At 44.0% G+C, this 18,138-nt stretch overlaps 1 protein-coding gene across 6 annotated transcripts in view; it reads right to left on the bottom strand.

The window, feature by feature from the left end:
- Positions 1-9,251: 9,251 nt before the first annotated feature.
- PPP6R3 (protein phosphatase 6 regulatory subunit 3) overlaps positions 9,252-18,138 on the bottom strand; it is a 99,032-nt gene continuing 90,145 nt past the window's right edge. For 3 of the 6 annotated variants that reach the window (XM_040328380.1, XM_040328378.1, XM_040328376.1), the window contains exons 24-26: positions 14,191-14,208; positions 13,787-13,906; positions 9,252-10,642 (exon numbers count right to left, since the gene is read on the bottom strand). In XM_040328380.1, the coding sequence (XP_040184314.1) occupies positions 10,591-10,642; positions 13,787-13,906; positions 14,191-14,208 (190 nt within the window). In that variant the 3' untranslated portion in view covers positions 9,252-10,590. The remainder of the gene's footprint in view (positions 10,643-13,786; positions 13,907-14,190; positions 14,209-18,138) is intronic. The other 3 variants (XM_040328381.1, XM_040328382.1, XM_040328377.1) reach the window with 1 other exon arrangement.

The following is an 18,138-nucleotide window of genomic DNA, read 5'->3' on the forward strand; positions in this document are numbered from 1 at the left end:
AAAAAATTAAAAGGTCAGAGTAGAAAATCCAAAACCTTTACTACTTTAGAACAAGTAAAAATGACTCATTGGGAGAGTTGTTCCAAAGGCAGCAGGGAGATCTGCCAATTGTTTTTTGGGGGGGTCATTGCTAGTTGAGATTGCATAAAGCAACGATCATGTTCCTTACCCATGTATTCATAATCTTTCTTCAGTCCAGGTGGTTGCAAAGGCAGATGTCACCCCACACTTTGGTAATCTGAAAGTGAGGGCTTGCTGGTAAGGATGGAAGGTTCTGCATCCATGATTTACAAAAGGATGTGAGGTCTAGAGGCCCAGGAGAAAAAAGGAATGCTGCAGTTCCAGAGGAAATTTTTCCAGCATGAGGACTTTAAAATAAAGTTATCCCTCAAAGGGCATATGCCGTTTTTGCAATACTGTTCAGATAGAAGTTGCTGCAGCTCTAGCCATATATGCATCATATCAATAAGAACCGACTGCCTCTAAATAAGTTTATCAACATTTTACATTCCCAATATGTGCCTTCTGTACATGTACTCTGCATTCCTATTAAAAGCGGAGCACAGCATGATCAGTTTTATAGCTACACTGGTGACCGAGCATGCTCTATGCCAGCCGTCACTAAATGGCGGCCCGCGGTCCGAGTCCTGCCCGGACCGCCACTATAACAGCAAGCAGTGACGCTGCGTGCGCCTGCCCCTCGCCGTAGGTCCAGATAAGGGGTGACTCACAGGCAGTGATTAGGGGTGTGACTTCACACGCGCGACCCCCCCACCCCCCTGCTTTTTGCGGGTCCGCTCCTGACTCTCCTTGCAAGTGGGGGCGTGACATCACATGCGCTCCGCCCCCTGCTGCTCGCGTGTATTCCTGGATCCTCATCTCTCAGCTTCCACCCCTTCGGTATTTCAGTGCCCTCCTTCATTAAGGTATGTGGGCCATTAATGATCATTAAAGGGCATATTTTTATTGTATTTTTATTGTGCACACTGCTGGGCATATGTTGTTAATGTTAAGGGGCACTCTGATGGACCAATTTTATTTTAAAGGGCACGCTGATGGGTATATTTTTAATGTGCGCAGTGATGGGCATATTTTGTTAAGGGGCACACACTGATGGACACATTTTTGTTGCGCCCAGAGTGCCCCTTAACATAAAATGTGCCCATCAGTGTGCACATTAAAAATATACCCATCAGCGTGCACCTGAAAATTAAACATGCCCATCAGAGTGCCCCTTAAAATAAAAGGTACCCATCAGCATGACCCTTATTTTAGGTTAAGGGGCACGCTGATAGGTATATTTTTAATGTGCACACTGATAGGCACATTTTCTTGTGCCCATCAGAGTGCCCCTTAACATAAAATGTTAATTGTGCACATTAAAAATGTGCCCATCAACGTGACCCTTATTTTATGTTAAGGAGGACTCTGATGGGGACGCCTGATGTAAAGGGGCGCTGTGATGGGGACGCCTGATGTAAAGGGGCGCTGTGATGGGGACGCCTGATGTAAAGGGGCGCTGTGATGGGGACGCCTGATGTAAAGGGGCGCTGTGATGGGGACGCCTGATGTAAAGGGGCGCTGTGATGGGGACGCCTGATGTAAAGGGGCGCTGTGATGGGGACGCCTGATGTAAAGGGGCGCTGTGATGGGGACGCCTGATGTAAAGGGGCACTGTGATGGGGACGCCTGATGTAAAGGGGCGCTGTGATGGGGACGCTTGATGTAAAGGGGCGCTGTGATGGGGACGCCTGATGTAAAGGGGCGCTGTGATGGGGACGCCTGATGTAAAGGGGCGCTGTGATGGGGACGCCTGATGTAAAGGGGCGCTGTGATGGGGACGCCTGATGTAAAGGGGCGCTGTGATGGGGACGCCTGATGTAAAGGGGCGCTGTGATGGGGACGCCTGATGTAAAGGGGCGCTGTGATGGGGACGCCTGATGTAAAGGGGCGCTGTGATGGGGACGCCTGATGTAAAGGGGGCGCTGTGATGGGGACGCCTGATGTAAAGGGGCGCTGTGATGGGGACGCCTGATGTAAAGGGGCGCTGTGATGGGGACGCCTGATGTAAAGGGGCGCTGTGATGGGGACGCCTGATGTAAAGGGGCGCTGTGATGGGGACGCCTGTGACTACAATCTTTCTGAGTCATAGCACAGACTTGAGATTCGGAGCTCGGCCCAAAGAAAATGTTGGCAACCGGACCTCCTTGAATTTTAATTCAGTACTCCTGCTCTATGCCAATTATCAAACTTCTGCTAGCACACAGAATCCACCCATGCTGCCATTTACCCACCCTAGGTTTATGGGCTCCTCATGCAGCTGAGAGCAGAGGATACTCAATCACTTAATTTAAAAAAATAAAAAAAATTCTGCCTTTCATTTCTAGTTAAAACTGAATAAGTTGTGATACAAGGTGAGGGGTCTACACATACCAGAAAGGGATTTTACAGGGAGTAACATGAATCCAATTTTCTCTTGCATTCATTGACGGACAACACTTCTTAATCTTGAAGCCAGAGACATCCCAAAGCAGTGTCTCAACGAAAGGGGGGGGGGGGGACAGTAAAATCAGGCAAACTATGCAACAACCCATAGAAAGAAAAAACTCTCAACCTCCTCCACCCCAAGGGAACTACAAAATAGAAGCCTACCAAGCATTCAATGATGCAAAGCAGCAACCTTGCAAAACTTGGTAAAGGAATGCACCGCAAAAAAGGTAACCACCTTGCAAGCTTGAGCCACAAACTTCTGATGTTGGAGGCACTAATAACTTATGCCTTCCCAATTACAGAATATGCTCTACCAGGGTGAAGCCTGAACTGCCATCTACCTGCTTCAATGAGGCAGCTGCCAGGCCTTTTTGTGGGCCATCCGCAGTTTTAAACAGAGAAGGTCCCAAGGTGGCATTGGAGGTTGCACTGGCAAAGCCACATACTGAACCCTTGGATAAAAAGTATGCATTAAGATGTGAGCAGATAGGGGATACTTGGACAAGATTTTGAAGACCCCTTCTTTGGAACAATGCATACAGCTCCACATCATGAGACCCAGAAATTGCACACAGGATTGCAGGGAAGCCTGCCTGCAGAACAGAAACTGCAGACTTGGCAACAGAAGCTTCCAGGGCTTGTCCAGCAGGAGGAACACTGGCCTGTAGGTAGTTGAACAGCAGACCCAGATACTCCAGCCTCCTGGTCAGGGTCAAAGCAGACTTCTTGAGGTTCAGAACTCATGCAAACATTTCCAGAGTGCACATTGAGATCACCAGTACAGAATTGAGTCTTTGCAGAAGACAACATTATTATTATGATCATCCAGATAACCTATCACGGCCATCCTTTTGTTGGCTCTGTTCAAGGCATTGCTGAGCTAACACCTTGGTAAAATAAACCTCAAGGGGCAGAGGCCAGACCACAGGGGAGCACCAAAAATTGGTAATATGCATCCCCACCCACAAAGTGTAAGACTTGGTGCCTAGCACAGATAGGTATGCATCCATCATGTCTATAGAGGCCAGGAAAGCTCCACAATGAAGGGAGGCCACCACCAAGCAGAAGGATTCCATCTTGAACTTCTGCACCTTTGCCAAGCAAAAGGAGAAAAGTAACACCAAACATCCCCTAAATGGACAAAGCAGAAAAGGGAGGAGGGTACCCCAGCAGGACTCTCCACTATAGCCCACCCCAGTGAAGGAAGCATCTACATACTGATCCACAGAGGGTGTGGGTAACACTCCAGAGACAGATCTGTCACCCACCAACTGTGGGTGAGCTGTTGGCACTGTCACAACTATCAGGTGCCCAGTCAGGTGCCTGAAAGAGGCTCAACTTTATGGCCATCCCAGGGCAGGATGTGGTTGTCACAGTTGACTCAGCGCATAGCTAAAAAAAAAAAAGGTGTGGGTCTTTGCTGGCCAGACTATGGCGGCTACTGGACCTAGATCATCCAGCGGTTAGGATTTTTGTTCCTGTAGAAATATTAAAATCTAGGAAAAAGCTATGGAACCGCAGGTCTCTACAGATAACTAGATCCTTAAACAGGCAAAAGTAACTGAGCTGCCTATAGCAGAGGGGGGTTTAAACAATTGTCAAAGTAGAGGAAAATATACACACAGGCAATAATGACACACAATGTGTTTCGCCTTTAAAGTCCTGCAGCCACACTCCCCAAAGTGCTTGCATTAAATACATGGTGTTTCAGCATGGTACTCACATCTTCCACCCAATAGGAGATTCCCCAGGAACTGAACAGTCCAAAGAGCTATGCAACACAGTAAAGGCCGTCCCAGTGGAAAGCCCAAAGTACTTGTGACACTGGAATCTTGGATCACAAAAAAAATATTAACCCAGGGGTCTTCAAACAATAGCCCTCCAGTTGTTCAGGAACTACAATTTCCATCATGTCTGTGAATGTAAGTTTTACCATGCTTCATGGGATGTGTAGTTCCGCAACAGCTGGAGGGCCATAGTTTGAGGATCCCTGGTATTAACCTGTAAAGGGGGAGATTTGGGGAAAAAAAAAAAAAAGTACACATGTCAGGTTCAAACTGGAGAACTGAAACCAAACAGTCACATTCCAGACAGTTTTTGCCCGATCAATGGGCATACCCCAAAGGAGTTTTCCAATAAAGGCTTTCACCAACAGGTAAATCACACCCCTGGACCTGTAAAAGCACTCTGTTAACACACGCAGATCGCTAGGTGCCTTGAAAATGACAAAAGCCAATGCCCTAGCATCAAACTACAGGCTTGCACCGGACCTGGAAATAAAAAAAAAAAAAACTGGCTCTGTAACGATTAAAAAACGTTGAAGAAAAAACTTTTTAACCGGTTATGGACCGCTGCACAACCATTTACGTCAGCAGAATGGCATGGCTAGGCACATGGACATACAGGTACGTCCCCCTTTAAGATGCCCAGCCATGGGTCGCGACCTGACCCTGTGATCACGGAACCCAATCGCCGCGGGTATCCGGCGATGGGGTCACAGAGAGGAAGACCAGGGAGGAGTGTAAAAAACCTTCCCCGTTCTTCCTAGTGTGGCTGTCAGTGATCGTCAGTTCCCTGTGTTAGGGAACAACGATCAGTGATGCCACGCCCCACAGTAAGAAACACTCCCTTAGTACACACTTAACTCCCTACAGTAACCTCCTTCCAAGGCGGAGAACTGTTTCCACAGGAGGTGTTCGCACAGTTTAAATATGTTTTGTTCTACACGGAAAAAAGATCCGCTGGAGGCGGATGCCCTTAAGCTGGCTAGTGAACTTTGCCCACTAGAACTGAGTCCCTCGTGGACAAGAAGTCTCATCGACGGTTTTTTATTATTTTTGGTTCCTTTGAGCTTGATAATGGTTCTCTTGAATGATATGTCTACAGTCTGCTTGACATTTGTTTCCACAGGATGTGCCCAATGCGCCTGGACTGAGACATTGGGGAGACCTCACCCTGTGTTTTATGCTCCCCATAACATTAGAAATGAGATTCTCTCCTCCCCACCTGGTCACTCTCGCTACTATTATTTTTTTGTGTTCTGTCCCGACCGAGATGGAATAGTGTTTATTTTATTATTTGTAAGATGGTCCTGGCCTATTGACTTGAAATGCATTTATGTGGTGTTCGCTGCAGATGATTCTATACTTAAGACATGGCAGTACAGATTGTGTTAACTAGCTGGAATGTTAGAGGGCTGGGAGATAAAGTGAAACGCATGGCAGTAGGTCATGTGCTTAAACGGCTGGGCTCCTCAGTGGTGTGCCTGCAGGAGACACATATTCCACCAGGTCAGGAATCTCCATTTTCCTCTAGGCTGTATAGCAACCAGTACCACTCTGCTTTTTCATCGTATGCCAGAGGGGTCAGTACACTTATTGGCATAAATGTACCGTATACGTTTATCTCCTCACTAATAGACCCGGGAGGTCGTTTTATTTTTTTGCATTGTTCCCTAAATGGCATACCATGTATTATAGCCAACATATATATACCGCCACCTTTTTCGGCGGAGGTTCTTAAGACCCTGGCCACCTTCTTGTCACGTCACCCCGGTGTCCCCGCTCTTGTAGTGGGGGACTTTAATAATTTTTTGTGTGCCGACCTTGACAAGTTTTCTCCTGGGGCGCGGGCGGCCACACCAAGGAGGAGCCAGACGCCTTTTGCTCGGCTTCTACAGGAGCTGGGGTTAAGAGATGTCTGGAGGCTTGCTCACCCACAGGAGAGATGTTACTCTTGCCACTCCGCCTCGCATAGGGGCCTTTCTAGAATTGATCTGGGCCTGGGCAACAGTGAGATGCTTCCCCTGGTTTCGTCCATAAAGTACGAGGCCAGGACTGTTTCTGACCACTCGCCTTTATGTATTGAGATACTGGCGTCTGGAATCTCTAAGCGCACTTGCTGGAGGCTTAATCCCTTCTGGATGTCGCTGTTCCCAGCCCCTGATCCTATTCATACTGAACTAGTAAACTTTGTTAGGATTAACAGGAATTCCACGGGCCTGGGTGTCCTTTGGGATGCTCTTAAAGCCTTTTTGAGGGGCCAGTTTATTAGGTCTATCAACTCCATTAAAACGGGGACGAAGTCTTGGGAACAATTCGTGCTTCGGGAGGCTGGGAGGGCTGAGTCGGCTTATGTGGACTCCCCCTCTGAGCATACCGAAAGGGCATGGAATGAGGCTCAGAATATGGTTAAGCATGTGACTATGACCAGGGCGGAGAATAAAAGATTTTTCCTTCAGCAGAAGTACTTCGAGGACGGGGAGGGCACAGGTCATATGCTGGCTATGATGGTGAGAGCACAAAGGGGCTCGCCACACATAGAGTCAATAACTAATGTATCGGGGTCACTGGTCTCATCTCATGCGGATGTGCTATCCACATTTAAAGATTTCTATGCTGATGTGTATTCCTCTAAAGTCTCACCTACTACTGAGGAGATTGCCTCCTTTTTGGATCAGTGCCACCTCCCGCGTCTATCGGCCGCAGATGTGGCGCAATTGAGTGCGCCGCTCACGACTGATGAACTACTGGAGGCATTGGCGCTTTCCTCTCCTGGCAAGTCTCCGGGCTCGGATGGCTTGCCGGCGGAGGTATATGGGCGCTACTCTGAAGGCCTGATACCTCTTTTGAAAGAAGTGTTTATAGATGCGTATGATCAGGGGTCCCTGCCCCAATCCATGAATGAAGCCATTATAGTTCTCCTATTGAAACCTGGTAAGGATGCCCAAAGTGCTGACTCCTATAGACCTATATCACCACTGACAACAGACGTTAAACTACTGGCTAGGGTACTGGCCACCAGGCTCGCTAAAGTTATAACTAAACTAATCCATACGGACCAATCAGGTTTTATTCCTTCCCGGTCAACTGCCCTCAACATTAGGCGCCTCTTCCTTAATTTACAGATACCTGTTGATAACGAGAAACAGAGGGCGATCCTGTCATTAGACGCTGCCAAAGCCTTTGACAGCGTCGAATGGCCCTATTTGTGGGAGGTCCTGGGACGCTTTGGACTGGGTGACAATTTTATTAGATGGGTTCGGTTACTCTATGCTGCCCCCACGGCCAGGCTTCGAGTGAACGGGGACCTTACGGACCCCTTTCCGCTCTACAGAGGCACAAGGCAGGGGTGCCCTTTATCGCCCCTGCTTTTTGCACTAGCCCTCGAGCCGTTAGCGGCGCGGATAAGGTCCTCCCCTGAGATAATCGGTTTTGAGAGAGGTGAACAGATAGAGAAGATTTCTCTTTACGCAGACGATACCTTGTTGTATCTGGGAGATGTGGATACATCTCTTACGGCAGCTATGGAATTGATCCAACGGTTTGGCTCCTTGTCGGGGTTCTCGATAAATTGGGGTAAATCCGTCATTTTGCCTGTGGATGGTCCGGTTGCCTCCCTACCGGAGGCGGCGGGGTCACTGAAGGTGGTGGAATCTTTTAAATACTTAGGAGTTCAGGTGTCAGCTAACCCACAGAAATACTTGGAGGAGAATTTGTTGCCCCTTTTCCAACGACTGCAAATGACCTGTAACTCCCTACAGTGCCCCTCCTGGTTAACCCCTGCTCTGCCAGTGTCATTTTCTCAGTAAAAAGTGCATTTTCATAGCACTTTTCGCTGTGATAATGACAGTGTCCCAAAAAAGTGTCCGCCGTAATGTCGCAGTCACGGGAAAAAATAAAATTATATAAAAACCACTGGACCACTTTTTTTTTTTTTAAATGCCATAAAAACTATCCCCTATTTTGTAAACACTATAAATTTTGCGCGAACCAATCAATAAACGCTTATTGCGATTTTTTGTTACCAAAAATATGTAGAAGAATATGTATCGGCCTAAACAGAGGAAAAAAAATATGTTTTTTTGTATATATTTTTTGGAGATATTATTGCAAAAAGTAAAACATATTGTTTTTTTGAAAAATTGTCACTATGTTTATAGTGCAAAAAATTAAAACCACAGGGGTGATCAAATACCACCAAAAGAAAGCCATTTGTGAGTGTGAAAAAAAAAACATTAATTTCGTTTGGGAGCCACGTCACACGACCAGGCAATTGTCAGTTAAAGCGACGCAGTGCCGAATCGCAAAAAGGGGCCAGGTCCTTTACCTGCATATTGGTCCGGGTCTTAAGTAGTTAATAAAAACACTAAGCCACTAGCTTAAAAAAGTTGAAGCATGATGGGAGTGTAAGAGGTATACTACCAGTTCAATGTTTTCAATGCAAGTGTCCCATTCTAAAGGTGGCAGTATAATCCATGACCCTGTGTACCGCAAATGATTAAAGTAGAACTGAAGGAAAGACTTTCGGATTTAAGGGCTATAAACCCTGTTAGATTTTTGATATCTGTGTCACAATAGGGAGCTACCCCTCTCACTTCCTATACCATTGCCACAAGAGGAAATAAGGGAAAATCGCTTAGGCACCAGAAATTGGAAGATTTATCCATAATTCCTGTTCTGGTTAACACTCAAAATTTGGGATTTTTTTACTTTTGGTTTTAACCATCACCAGAACGGGGGGGGGGGGGGGATGGGTTGAATCTCCCTAACAAAGTCCTACAACAAACACATGAGATGCTCTAATCGAAAAAAAAAAAAAAAAAATAATAAGTATTGCCTTCAGTTACTGTATACTTTATAAAAACAACATTTGTGTTCTTACCTTTAGCTATGCTTTGAGGAGGCAGAGCTAGAGTTTGGCTTAAACAAGTATTTAGAAAAAACGTGCAACAAACGAAACAACGTAAAGGACACCCAGAAAAAAAAAAAAGCATATTTTTCTTTTTATTGTAATATGCAATGTAATGCTTAGGCACGTTGCATGGGAGACTACGCCTAAAACTTGTTGGCCTCTGTGTAGAGTCTCTTTCTCTCAAAATACCTGTCTAGGAGAGGTCTCACAACCAATAAGAATCTATTCAGAAAATTAGATTTACATCTACAAAAAAAGATGTGCAAGAGGTGGGCAACGCTTGTGTCAGACTGGGAACAGAACATTGCTTTTCCTGCTTCAAGAAGGCGAACTGGAGGAATATAGAAACATTATAAATTACATAGAATTAGCTTTTTTTTGTAATCACTACTTATGTACAACCAGTTTTGGACAAAAAAAATAAAATAAAAATAACTGGTTTTTAACTTGAATATAAAAATAATTCACAGATCGGCACAGAAAACACCTGACATGCAAATTTAAGTTTGATCTGGATATTAAAAATGTATGATAAAATGCTTTCCCTGCTGTCATATGGGAGCAGCATAAAATTAAAAACTAAAAACATGTATTAAAAAAAAAAACCTCCCAAAATGAATAATTGTCAGGTGAGCAGATTTCGCGGTACTGAAACTTTACACCTGTGACTTGCGCAAACCAAGACAGAACATATGGCTTTACAATAACAATCTGTCAACTGTAGTAATAAATACTTAAATCTACCAATAAACATTTGAGTTCAATAAAAAAGAAAAAAAATTAAAAATTACAGCAATGGATAACCAGATAAGATTTGCTGCAAAATTTGAAACACTGGAACAAAAAAAAATACCCATATTTGGATCGCTTTTGGTAACCTAAATACAATTATTACATTTACAGGAAGAGTTCTATCAAAGAATATTTTTGAGAGAAAACCGACTATTGTACAATGTGGAACAAAAAATAAAGTTAAATGCATGAACTGGTAAATACTTTGGTCACACTAATTGTCAAATAGTTATGCTTTCAAATACATTAGTTTTTTTTTTGTATACACTTTATAAAAACTATTTTTACAACCATTTTAACCATAGTATCACTATTACTGAAGTGGTGAGTTCTTAAGTCATAGGGCACCGGTTTTGTTTAGAATACAATACAATATAAACATACACAAAAGTCTTGTTTTGCAATGTGCAATATTTTTTTTACACTTTCAAGTCTGTACAACACCTTAAAACCTAAGAAAAAAATAAAATAAAATGTTGCTGGTCCTGATCCCTTGCAAAGTTAGTGCAGCAGTGACTGGCGCCGGCAGGCCTTTGCCAATATCCTCAAGTAACACCACTTAGAATCCCAACGGATATCAGTCTGCAATCTTCCACCAACAATAGGCATTGCACATCATACTGGGCCATTTGCAGGAGCTCCGTCTAGAAGAATTTGCTCTGGTGTCCTAGAGAAGCCATAAAATATCAGTTGTTTAGTTGGAGTAGAATAAAGACAAAACCAAACAGAAAACATGGACACAAGCTGGGTAAACAAACTAGAATCCAGGTAGTGCAAGCAGGAAATATGCTAGGAAACTAGTAAAAGTGGATATAAAAACTTAAAATGGAACTCCAGTTCAAACCAGTGATGAAGGTTAGAACCCTTCATCACTGGTAAGGGGGAAATTATTAGGGACAGACCACAATACACTGAGAATCTCACCATGATTTAGGGAGACAAGTATATCATTTTTTGCACTCGCTGTAAAATCCTTTTATCCGAGTTCATTGAATGACATAGCTCATCTTCATGACTGACAGGTTTAATGTCGCCACCCTCAGGAGCAGGATGCTAGGTGCAACTAAACTAAATGAAAAGCACGCCCCCCCCTAATCTGCAACATGTAATTCAGTAGTACGACAAAAATGAGAGAGAGACAAAAAAGGAGCCTGGGCGGGTGCTGTGTTATTCAATGAACTGAATTTTACACTGAATACAAAAACCCCTATAAAAAGTCAGAAGAGATTACACTACCCTCCACCTGTCAGAGGGACTTTTTATATCAGTAAAATTGTATAGACTTACATGACAAGTATTTTTTTTTACTATTATTGAATATGATTATACAAAAGGTTCATAATATTGGGAGTGCGTGTGTACATGTTTCCAGGTGCCTTGGTATATTTGGAAGACAACGTAGTCTTTTTTAAATCGGTGGAGGGAGTGCAATCTCCTAGGCCCCATTCACACGGTTGGACCGTTCAGGTCCGCCTGTCAGTTTTGACGGTGGACCTGAACGGCCGCTCCATGCAGTCCTATGGAGCGTCGGATGTCAGCAGAGACATGTCCGCTGACATCCGATCCGCCAAAAATCAGACGTATGGCGATACGTCCATATCCATCCATGGCGGATCGGATCGGGTGAGATCTGATGAAAAAACAGACATGCCTTTAAGAGCCCAGCCGTGGGTCACACGCGACCCGGTCCGAAGCTCTGTGACCTGATCGCCGCCCGTGTCCCGCGATCGGTTGCTGAAGAACAGGGAGAGGTGTGTAAACACACCCCATTCTTCACTGTGGCAGTGACAATGATCGTCTGTTCCCCGATATAGGGGACGACGATCAGTGACATCACGCCTACAACCGCGCCGCCCTACAGTAAGAATCACTCCCTTAGGGCACACTTAACCCCTTAGTGCCACCTATTGTAATTTTCACAGTAATCAGTGCATTTTATAGCACTTTTCGCTGTGAAAATGACAAAATTTCCCAAAAATGTGTCAAGTGTCCGATGTGTCCGCCATAATGTCGCAGTCCCAAGAAAATAAAATAAAAATAATTAATAAAAATGCCATAAAACTATCCCCTATTTTGTAAATGCTATAAATTTTGCGCAAAGCAATCGATAAACGCTTATTGCGATTTTTTTTATTATTACCAAAAATAGGTAGAAGAATACATATCGGCCTAAACTGAGGAAAAAAAGTTTTATATCTTTTTTGGGGGATATTTATTATAGCAAAAAAATATTGAATTTTGTTCAAAATTGTCGCTCTATTTCTGTTTATAGCGCAAAAAATAAACACAGAGGTGATCAAATACCATCAAAAGAAAGCTCTATTTGTGGGGGGGGGAAAAAAACGAACGCCAATTTTGTTTGGAAGCCACGTCGCACAATTGTCAGTTAAAGCGACGCAGTGCCGAATCGCGAAAAGGGGCAAGGTCCTTAACTTGCATAATGGTCCGGGTCTTAAGTGGTTAAGAAAGCATTCAAGCAGCCTAAAACCAGAATTGGAAGGGTGCGGTACTTGGTAGCTGAAAAAGGATTGGATACCCTTGAACTTAATGGAGGAATGTACTAGTGCTTCAAGGTAGGAGCCCTTAGAGTGGTCGTAAACCCATTTTACCAACTTTATGCTACAGGTAAGCCTATATTAAGGCTTACCTGTATCTACCCTGGAGATCTCCTAAACCAGGGATCCTCAAACTACGGCCCTCCAGCTGTTGTAGAACTACACATCCCATGAGGCATTGTAACACACTAACATTCACAGACATGACTAGGCATGATGGGAATTGTAGTTCCTGAACAACTGGAGGGCCATAGTTTGAAGACCCGTGTCCTAAACCTACACGGTTTAGGAGATATCCCTGTGTCTGCATGTGCCGAAGTGATCCCTAAGCTGTTCAGCACATCTCAAAGCCTGTGATCAGTAGGCCAAGAGGCACAAAGTACTAGACCATAAAAGTACACCTGTACTGCTCCTTAATGAAAGTTACATAACAGCTCCATTCCTAAAAGCATTTACGTTCTGCTGGCAAATACCAAGTTAAACTATAAAAAAATATATATTATATATATATATATATATAAATTAATTTTGGGTCTGTTTCTGTGCCTCAGCAACCAGCACAGATATTGAGAAGTTAAAAAAAGATCAGATTTCATAACCCTGGAAATGTCAGCAGGAACCAGTTGACTTTCTGTACATGTGTACTAATGTCTGTTCAACAGAATCATATTCAACAGCTTCTGTCGAAAGGTCTTGCTGGAAAACCAGCATTCAAATCAGCAATTGCAGACAATGGCCTTGTCAGATTACAAGAGCACAGCAAGAGATCCCCACATCACACACAATTGTGTGGATGCAGGGATCTGTCAGTCAGGGTTTTTTTTCTCTCAACCCGCTGGGTTGGAGAAAAAAATAAAATAAATTGTATACCCAGCTCTAGTTTAGATTTCTCTTAATGGTGGTTTGTGTTTTTTACATTGTATATGGTCACCAGAAGGTTCAAAAGATGGCCAGTTAAATAGACGTTTCCACCGCTACCATCTGCACCAAAGAAAACTGTCAGTGAAGCCATGCTGTGCGTGTGTGAAGCGGGCTGCACTCTCCATGTCGGCTGCATGGGAAGGAGGAGGGGGGCCACAGCAAACTCAAGCCGAAGCGGGTACCTGTCAAAACCAGGTATCCGCTCCCCAAAAAGGGTGCCAAATGTGGCAGCGGAGGCAGATGAGCAGAGCTTCCCTTTTGGGTGGAGCTCTGCTTTAAGCTCAGGCACATTTATAATCACTCCATCTTACCAGTATGTTAAAGTATCTACTTACTTCTGTTCTTGGTTGCTACTGTTTGGCTGAGAAACTGGAGGGTTTTCCATAGAGGAATCAAAGCTCTCCACAACATATTTACAGGCTGGGTCATTAGAGGTAGACAGTTTCCCTTCCTCACTGAAAAAGAAGGAGTCATTGGTGAGGCGTAAAACCATATAGAATCATGCAATAAAGTATCGAAAATGATGAATTCATGCAATGGGTGTCAGTGGTTGGAATCAGGAACGTGAAGATAATTTCTGGCAGCAGATTTACAAAACAAAAAATGCATGTTCCATGGACTGAAAAAAAAACAAAACACAAAAAAACTAACAAAAGTGAGGATGCAAAATATATAGAAGGGAGATCCGGTATAAGGGGGAATATATGAAAAACCTGCACAGTGTACAAGAAATACATACCAATAGGATTTCAACACTCTGAAGCCAATAGTGTGCAATGAAGAGGGAAAGGAGGAGAAGCAGGCATAAAAAGAATGCTACTTAGTACAGGTAGTGTGTGGTGTGGACAGAGCTGCATAAATAAAGCACAGTGATCATTTACTGCAGCAACTACAGGCCCCAGCCCCATAAAACTGAGCAGTCAATGTACACTTAGAACATACTTTAGATAAAGAACAGAACACACTTAGCCCACTTATACGCTCAAATATAATAAGTGTGTATTCAAAAGGCTACCTGAACTGAGAGGTTGTGGGCAGCGAGATCATTTGTGCCTACTGCCATTCACAGTGTTGACAGTCTCTTGTTTTCAGTCACTAGCAGTAAAGTGAGACGTATTTGAGGCAGTTTAACCAGTTCCCACCCAGGCCAATTCTGACATTTCTCCACTACATTTAAACATTTTTCGTTTTTGCTAGAAAATTACTCAGAACCCCCAAACAGTTTTTTTTTTTTTTAGCAGAGACCCGAAAGAATAAAATGGCAATCGTTGAAATTTATGTCACAGTATTTGCACAGTGATTTTGCAAACAAAAAACAAACACGCATTAATGCAAAAAAAAAAAAAAAACAGACACCGAACAAACCCTGGATATAGAACCCATTTTTTTGTAAAATCTGAGATGTAATGCCGAGTAAATACTAGTCACGCTTTAAAATTGCGCATGGAATGGCACCAAACTAAGGTACTTTTAAATCTCCATAGGCGACACTTAATTTTTCAGGTTACCAGTTTAGAGTTAGAGAGGTCTAGCACTAGAATTATTGCCAAGAACACGGTTTACATATGCAGGTGTGACCTACGTATGCGTTTGCTTCTAAATATTTTTTTATTATTACACTGTCCCTTTTATTACATTTTTTTATTTGATCACTTTGATTGCCATCACAAGAAATGTAAATATGCCCCTGTGATAGAAATAAGGCATTAAAGATCCTCTCTATGGCGCCATGTCCTCTACCCTACCCAGATGGCCGGGGACCACCTGGTTCTTGATTAGTTCTGTGGTAATCCAGCGCCACCCCAGATCAGATCTACGGCTTCCCAACTGCATGGAAGAGCAGCTGGAGGGGGTTGACGTCCACTCCCGCTGCCTGCAAAAGCAATCCAGCTGCTAATGAGCTGCTAGGATGGCCTTTACATTGCAAGGAATTGACAGCTGGAAAAAATTATATCTGAATGATACCCATTGCTGCAGGCATCATCCAGATATGACATCGTCCATGATGTCATAAGGGCTGGAAGCAGTTAAAGAACAGCATAGAGGACCATCAGCAGTGAGATTAAGCTCCTTGACCAGTAGGCAGCCAGGTAGCAGAGAAGGGCAGAGTTGCATCAGGAAATACTGGTGTAACCCTGCGTGTTCTGGATGTGTGTGGAAGACAATTGGCTGAACAGGAATACAAAAATAGTTTGGCATATTATACAGTAATTTACATATAATGGTTAGCTGTGCAGCTGGAGATCTACTCCAATCTATTTGGCATGAGACAGGAAATAAAATGTATTTGAGAAAGAAAGAAAGAAAGAAAGACTTATGCACACAAGATGTTAGACCTGCACCACTGAACGCCACAATGGCAGGAGAAAAGCGAAAAAAAAAAAACGCACCTGAAGCCACGTATATTGCACACGCGTTTAAGTTTATCAAGCATTTGAGCATTGATGGATTCCACTGGCAGGAATATTTAATCTTGCCACAGGAATGCATTACTGCTCAAATGCACCTAAAACTGTCTAGTGTTTAGACAAGTTTACAGGCGTTTAGCGTTTTTCTGCTCTTTAGTTCCTCTCCTGAACGCACCTTTGATGGATTTTTTCAGCCTGTAAACACCTGTGTGCGCACGAACACATAGGTTAACAGAGGTGCTTTTACAGGCTGAAAAAGCATTCCAAATGCTTGTAAGGGGAGTTTTTATTTTCAGCCCAGTGTTCATGAGGCCCCAACCTTCCCCGTAGGACAAGGAATATAAAATATATATGACTTTTCTGACCAGAAAAAAAAATAAAAAATGAAAAAAAAAAAAACACAACAACAACACACCCCTAGGACAAGTTAGACCCCTTTTACACTAAGGCGCTTTAGCGCCAAAATGGCCTCCCATTCATTTCAATGGAAGCTTTCACACTAAGCGGTGCAAAAAGTCCTGCAAGCAGCATCTTTGGAGTACTTTAAAAAGCACCTCAAATATGCCCATTTCCATTGAAATGAATGGGAAGCCCTTCAAAAAAAAAACTTTAGGTCACGTTGCTTCTTAAAAAAAATCTTGCCGACAACGCCACAAAAACTGCGCTAATGCGCCACAAAAGCACCGCAATAACGCCCAACGTTTTATGGGTAGTTTTTGAGCGCCTCAGTGTGAAAGAGGTCTTACAATAAGTAATCAAAGGGCTTCCCACAGGTGAACAAGGACGGTATAATTGCTGGAAACCATGGAAACAAAGCTATTTAGACTGCCTTTTGAGGCCTTTGAGAAAGGTGGGCTATGGCTACTCAAAGATGTAATAAAGCCATTATACGGTCAATCTCATTCACCTGTGAAAGCCCTTTTCATAATTATGTTATTAAGGAATATTCAACATAGGAATATTTCCATACATTTTTTCTTATGGAAAACAAATGTGAGCAAAACCGTGAAAACAAAAAAATCGAAAGAAAGCGAAACGATGCGTCAGGCCTAACATTTATATCAACTATAGTATACATCGTAAACATTCCGTAACCTGAGAGAGTTGGCTCAATAGATAGCAAAGTCAAAGGAACACTAAAGTTAAAATGTATTTATTTTTTTAACAAGCATGTTATACTTGCCTCCACTGTGCGGCTTTGTTTTGAAAACAGTGGCCCCGATCTACGTCTTCTGGGGTCCCTCGGCGGCTGTCATGGTTCCCCCCCCGGAAGAGCTTTCCACCTTCATGCGAGCTCGGTGGAAAGCTCTTGCGGGCGCGCTCCCGTGATACAGCGGCGGCCATAGCCGCCAACTGTATCACTTTGCCCTGCCCCCGGCGCGTCATTGGATGTGATTGACAGCAGTGCCAGCCAATGGCTGCATTGCTTTCAATCCATCCAGTGTAGCCAATCAACGGTCAGGCTGGGAACCGAAGACTATGACGGGGAGGAGCGATGGACTTTCGAGGGGTCAGGTAAGTAAAATGGGGGCTGGGGGGGACACTGTCGGAAGTTTTTCACCTTAATGCATAGGATGTGCATAAACAAGCAATGTATCAGGGAGGAGAAGGCGCAGCCCCATATTGCGATAATTCAAATTGTGAAAGCCCTTTGAGTGCCTACTATAGTGGTTACATTACTCATTTAGTGTGAAGCATTTTTTTTTTATATTTTTTCTCCAACACATGCACACACTAAGGGCCAGATTCACGTAGAATCGCGGCGGCGTAACGTATCCTAGATACGTTACACCGCCGCAATTTTTCATCGCAAGTGCCTGATTCACCAAGCACTTGCGATGAAAACTACGCCCGCGGCCTCCGGCGCAAGGCGGGCCAATTCAAATGGGCGTGTGCCAATTAAATTAGGCGTGCTCCCGCGCCGGACCTACTGCGCATGCTCCGTTTCCTAACTCCCGCCGTGCTTTGCGCGCCGTGACATCATTTTTTTGAACGGCGTAGCGTACTTCCGTATTCCCGGACGGCTTACGCAAACGACGTTGATTTTTAAATTTCGACGTGGGAACAACGGCCATACTTTAGACAGCAATACACTTGCTGACTAAAGTTAAAGGCACCAAAAAAAAGTGCAACTTTGCGACGGGAAACTAGACTAGCGGCGACGTAGCGAACACGAAAAACCGTCGTGGATCCGCCGTCACTCCCAATTTGCATACCCGACGCTGGTTTACGACGCAAACTCCCCCCAGCGGCGGCCGCGGTACTGCATCCTAAGATCC

This window comes from Rana temporaria, chromosome 11 (assembly GCF_905171775.1).
Source record: "Rana temporaria chromosome 11, aRanTem1.1, whole genome shotgun sequence".
NCBI classification, from domain to species: domain Eukaryota; kingdom Metazoa; phylum Chordata; class Amphibia; order Anura; family Ranidae; genus Rana; species Rana temporaria.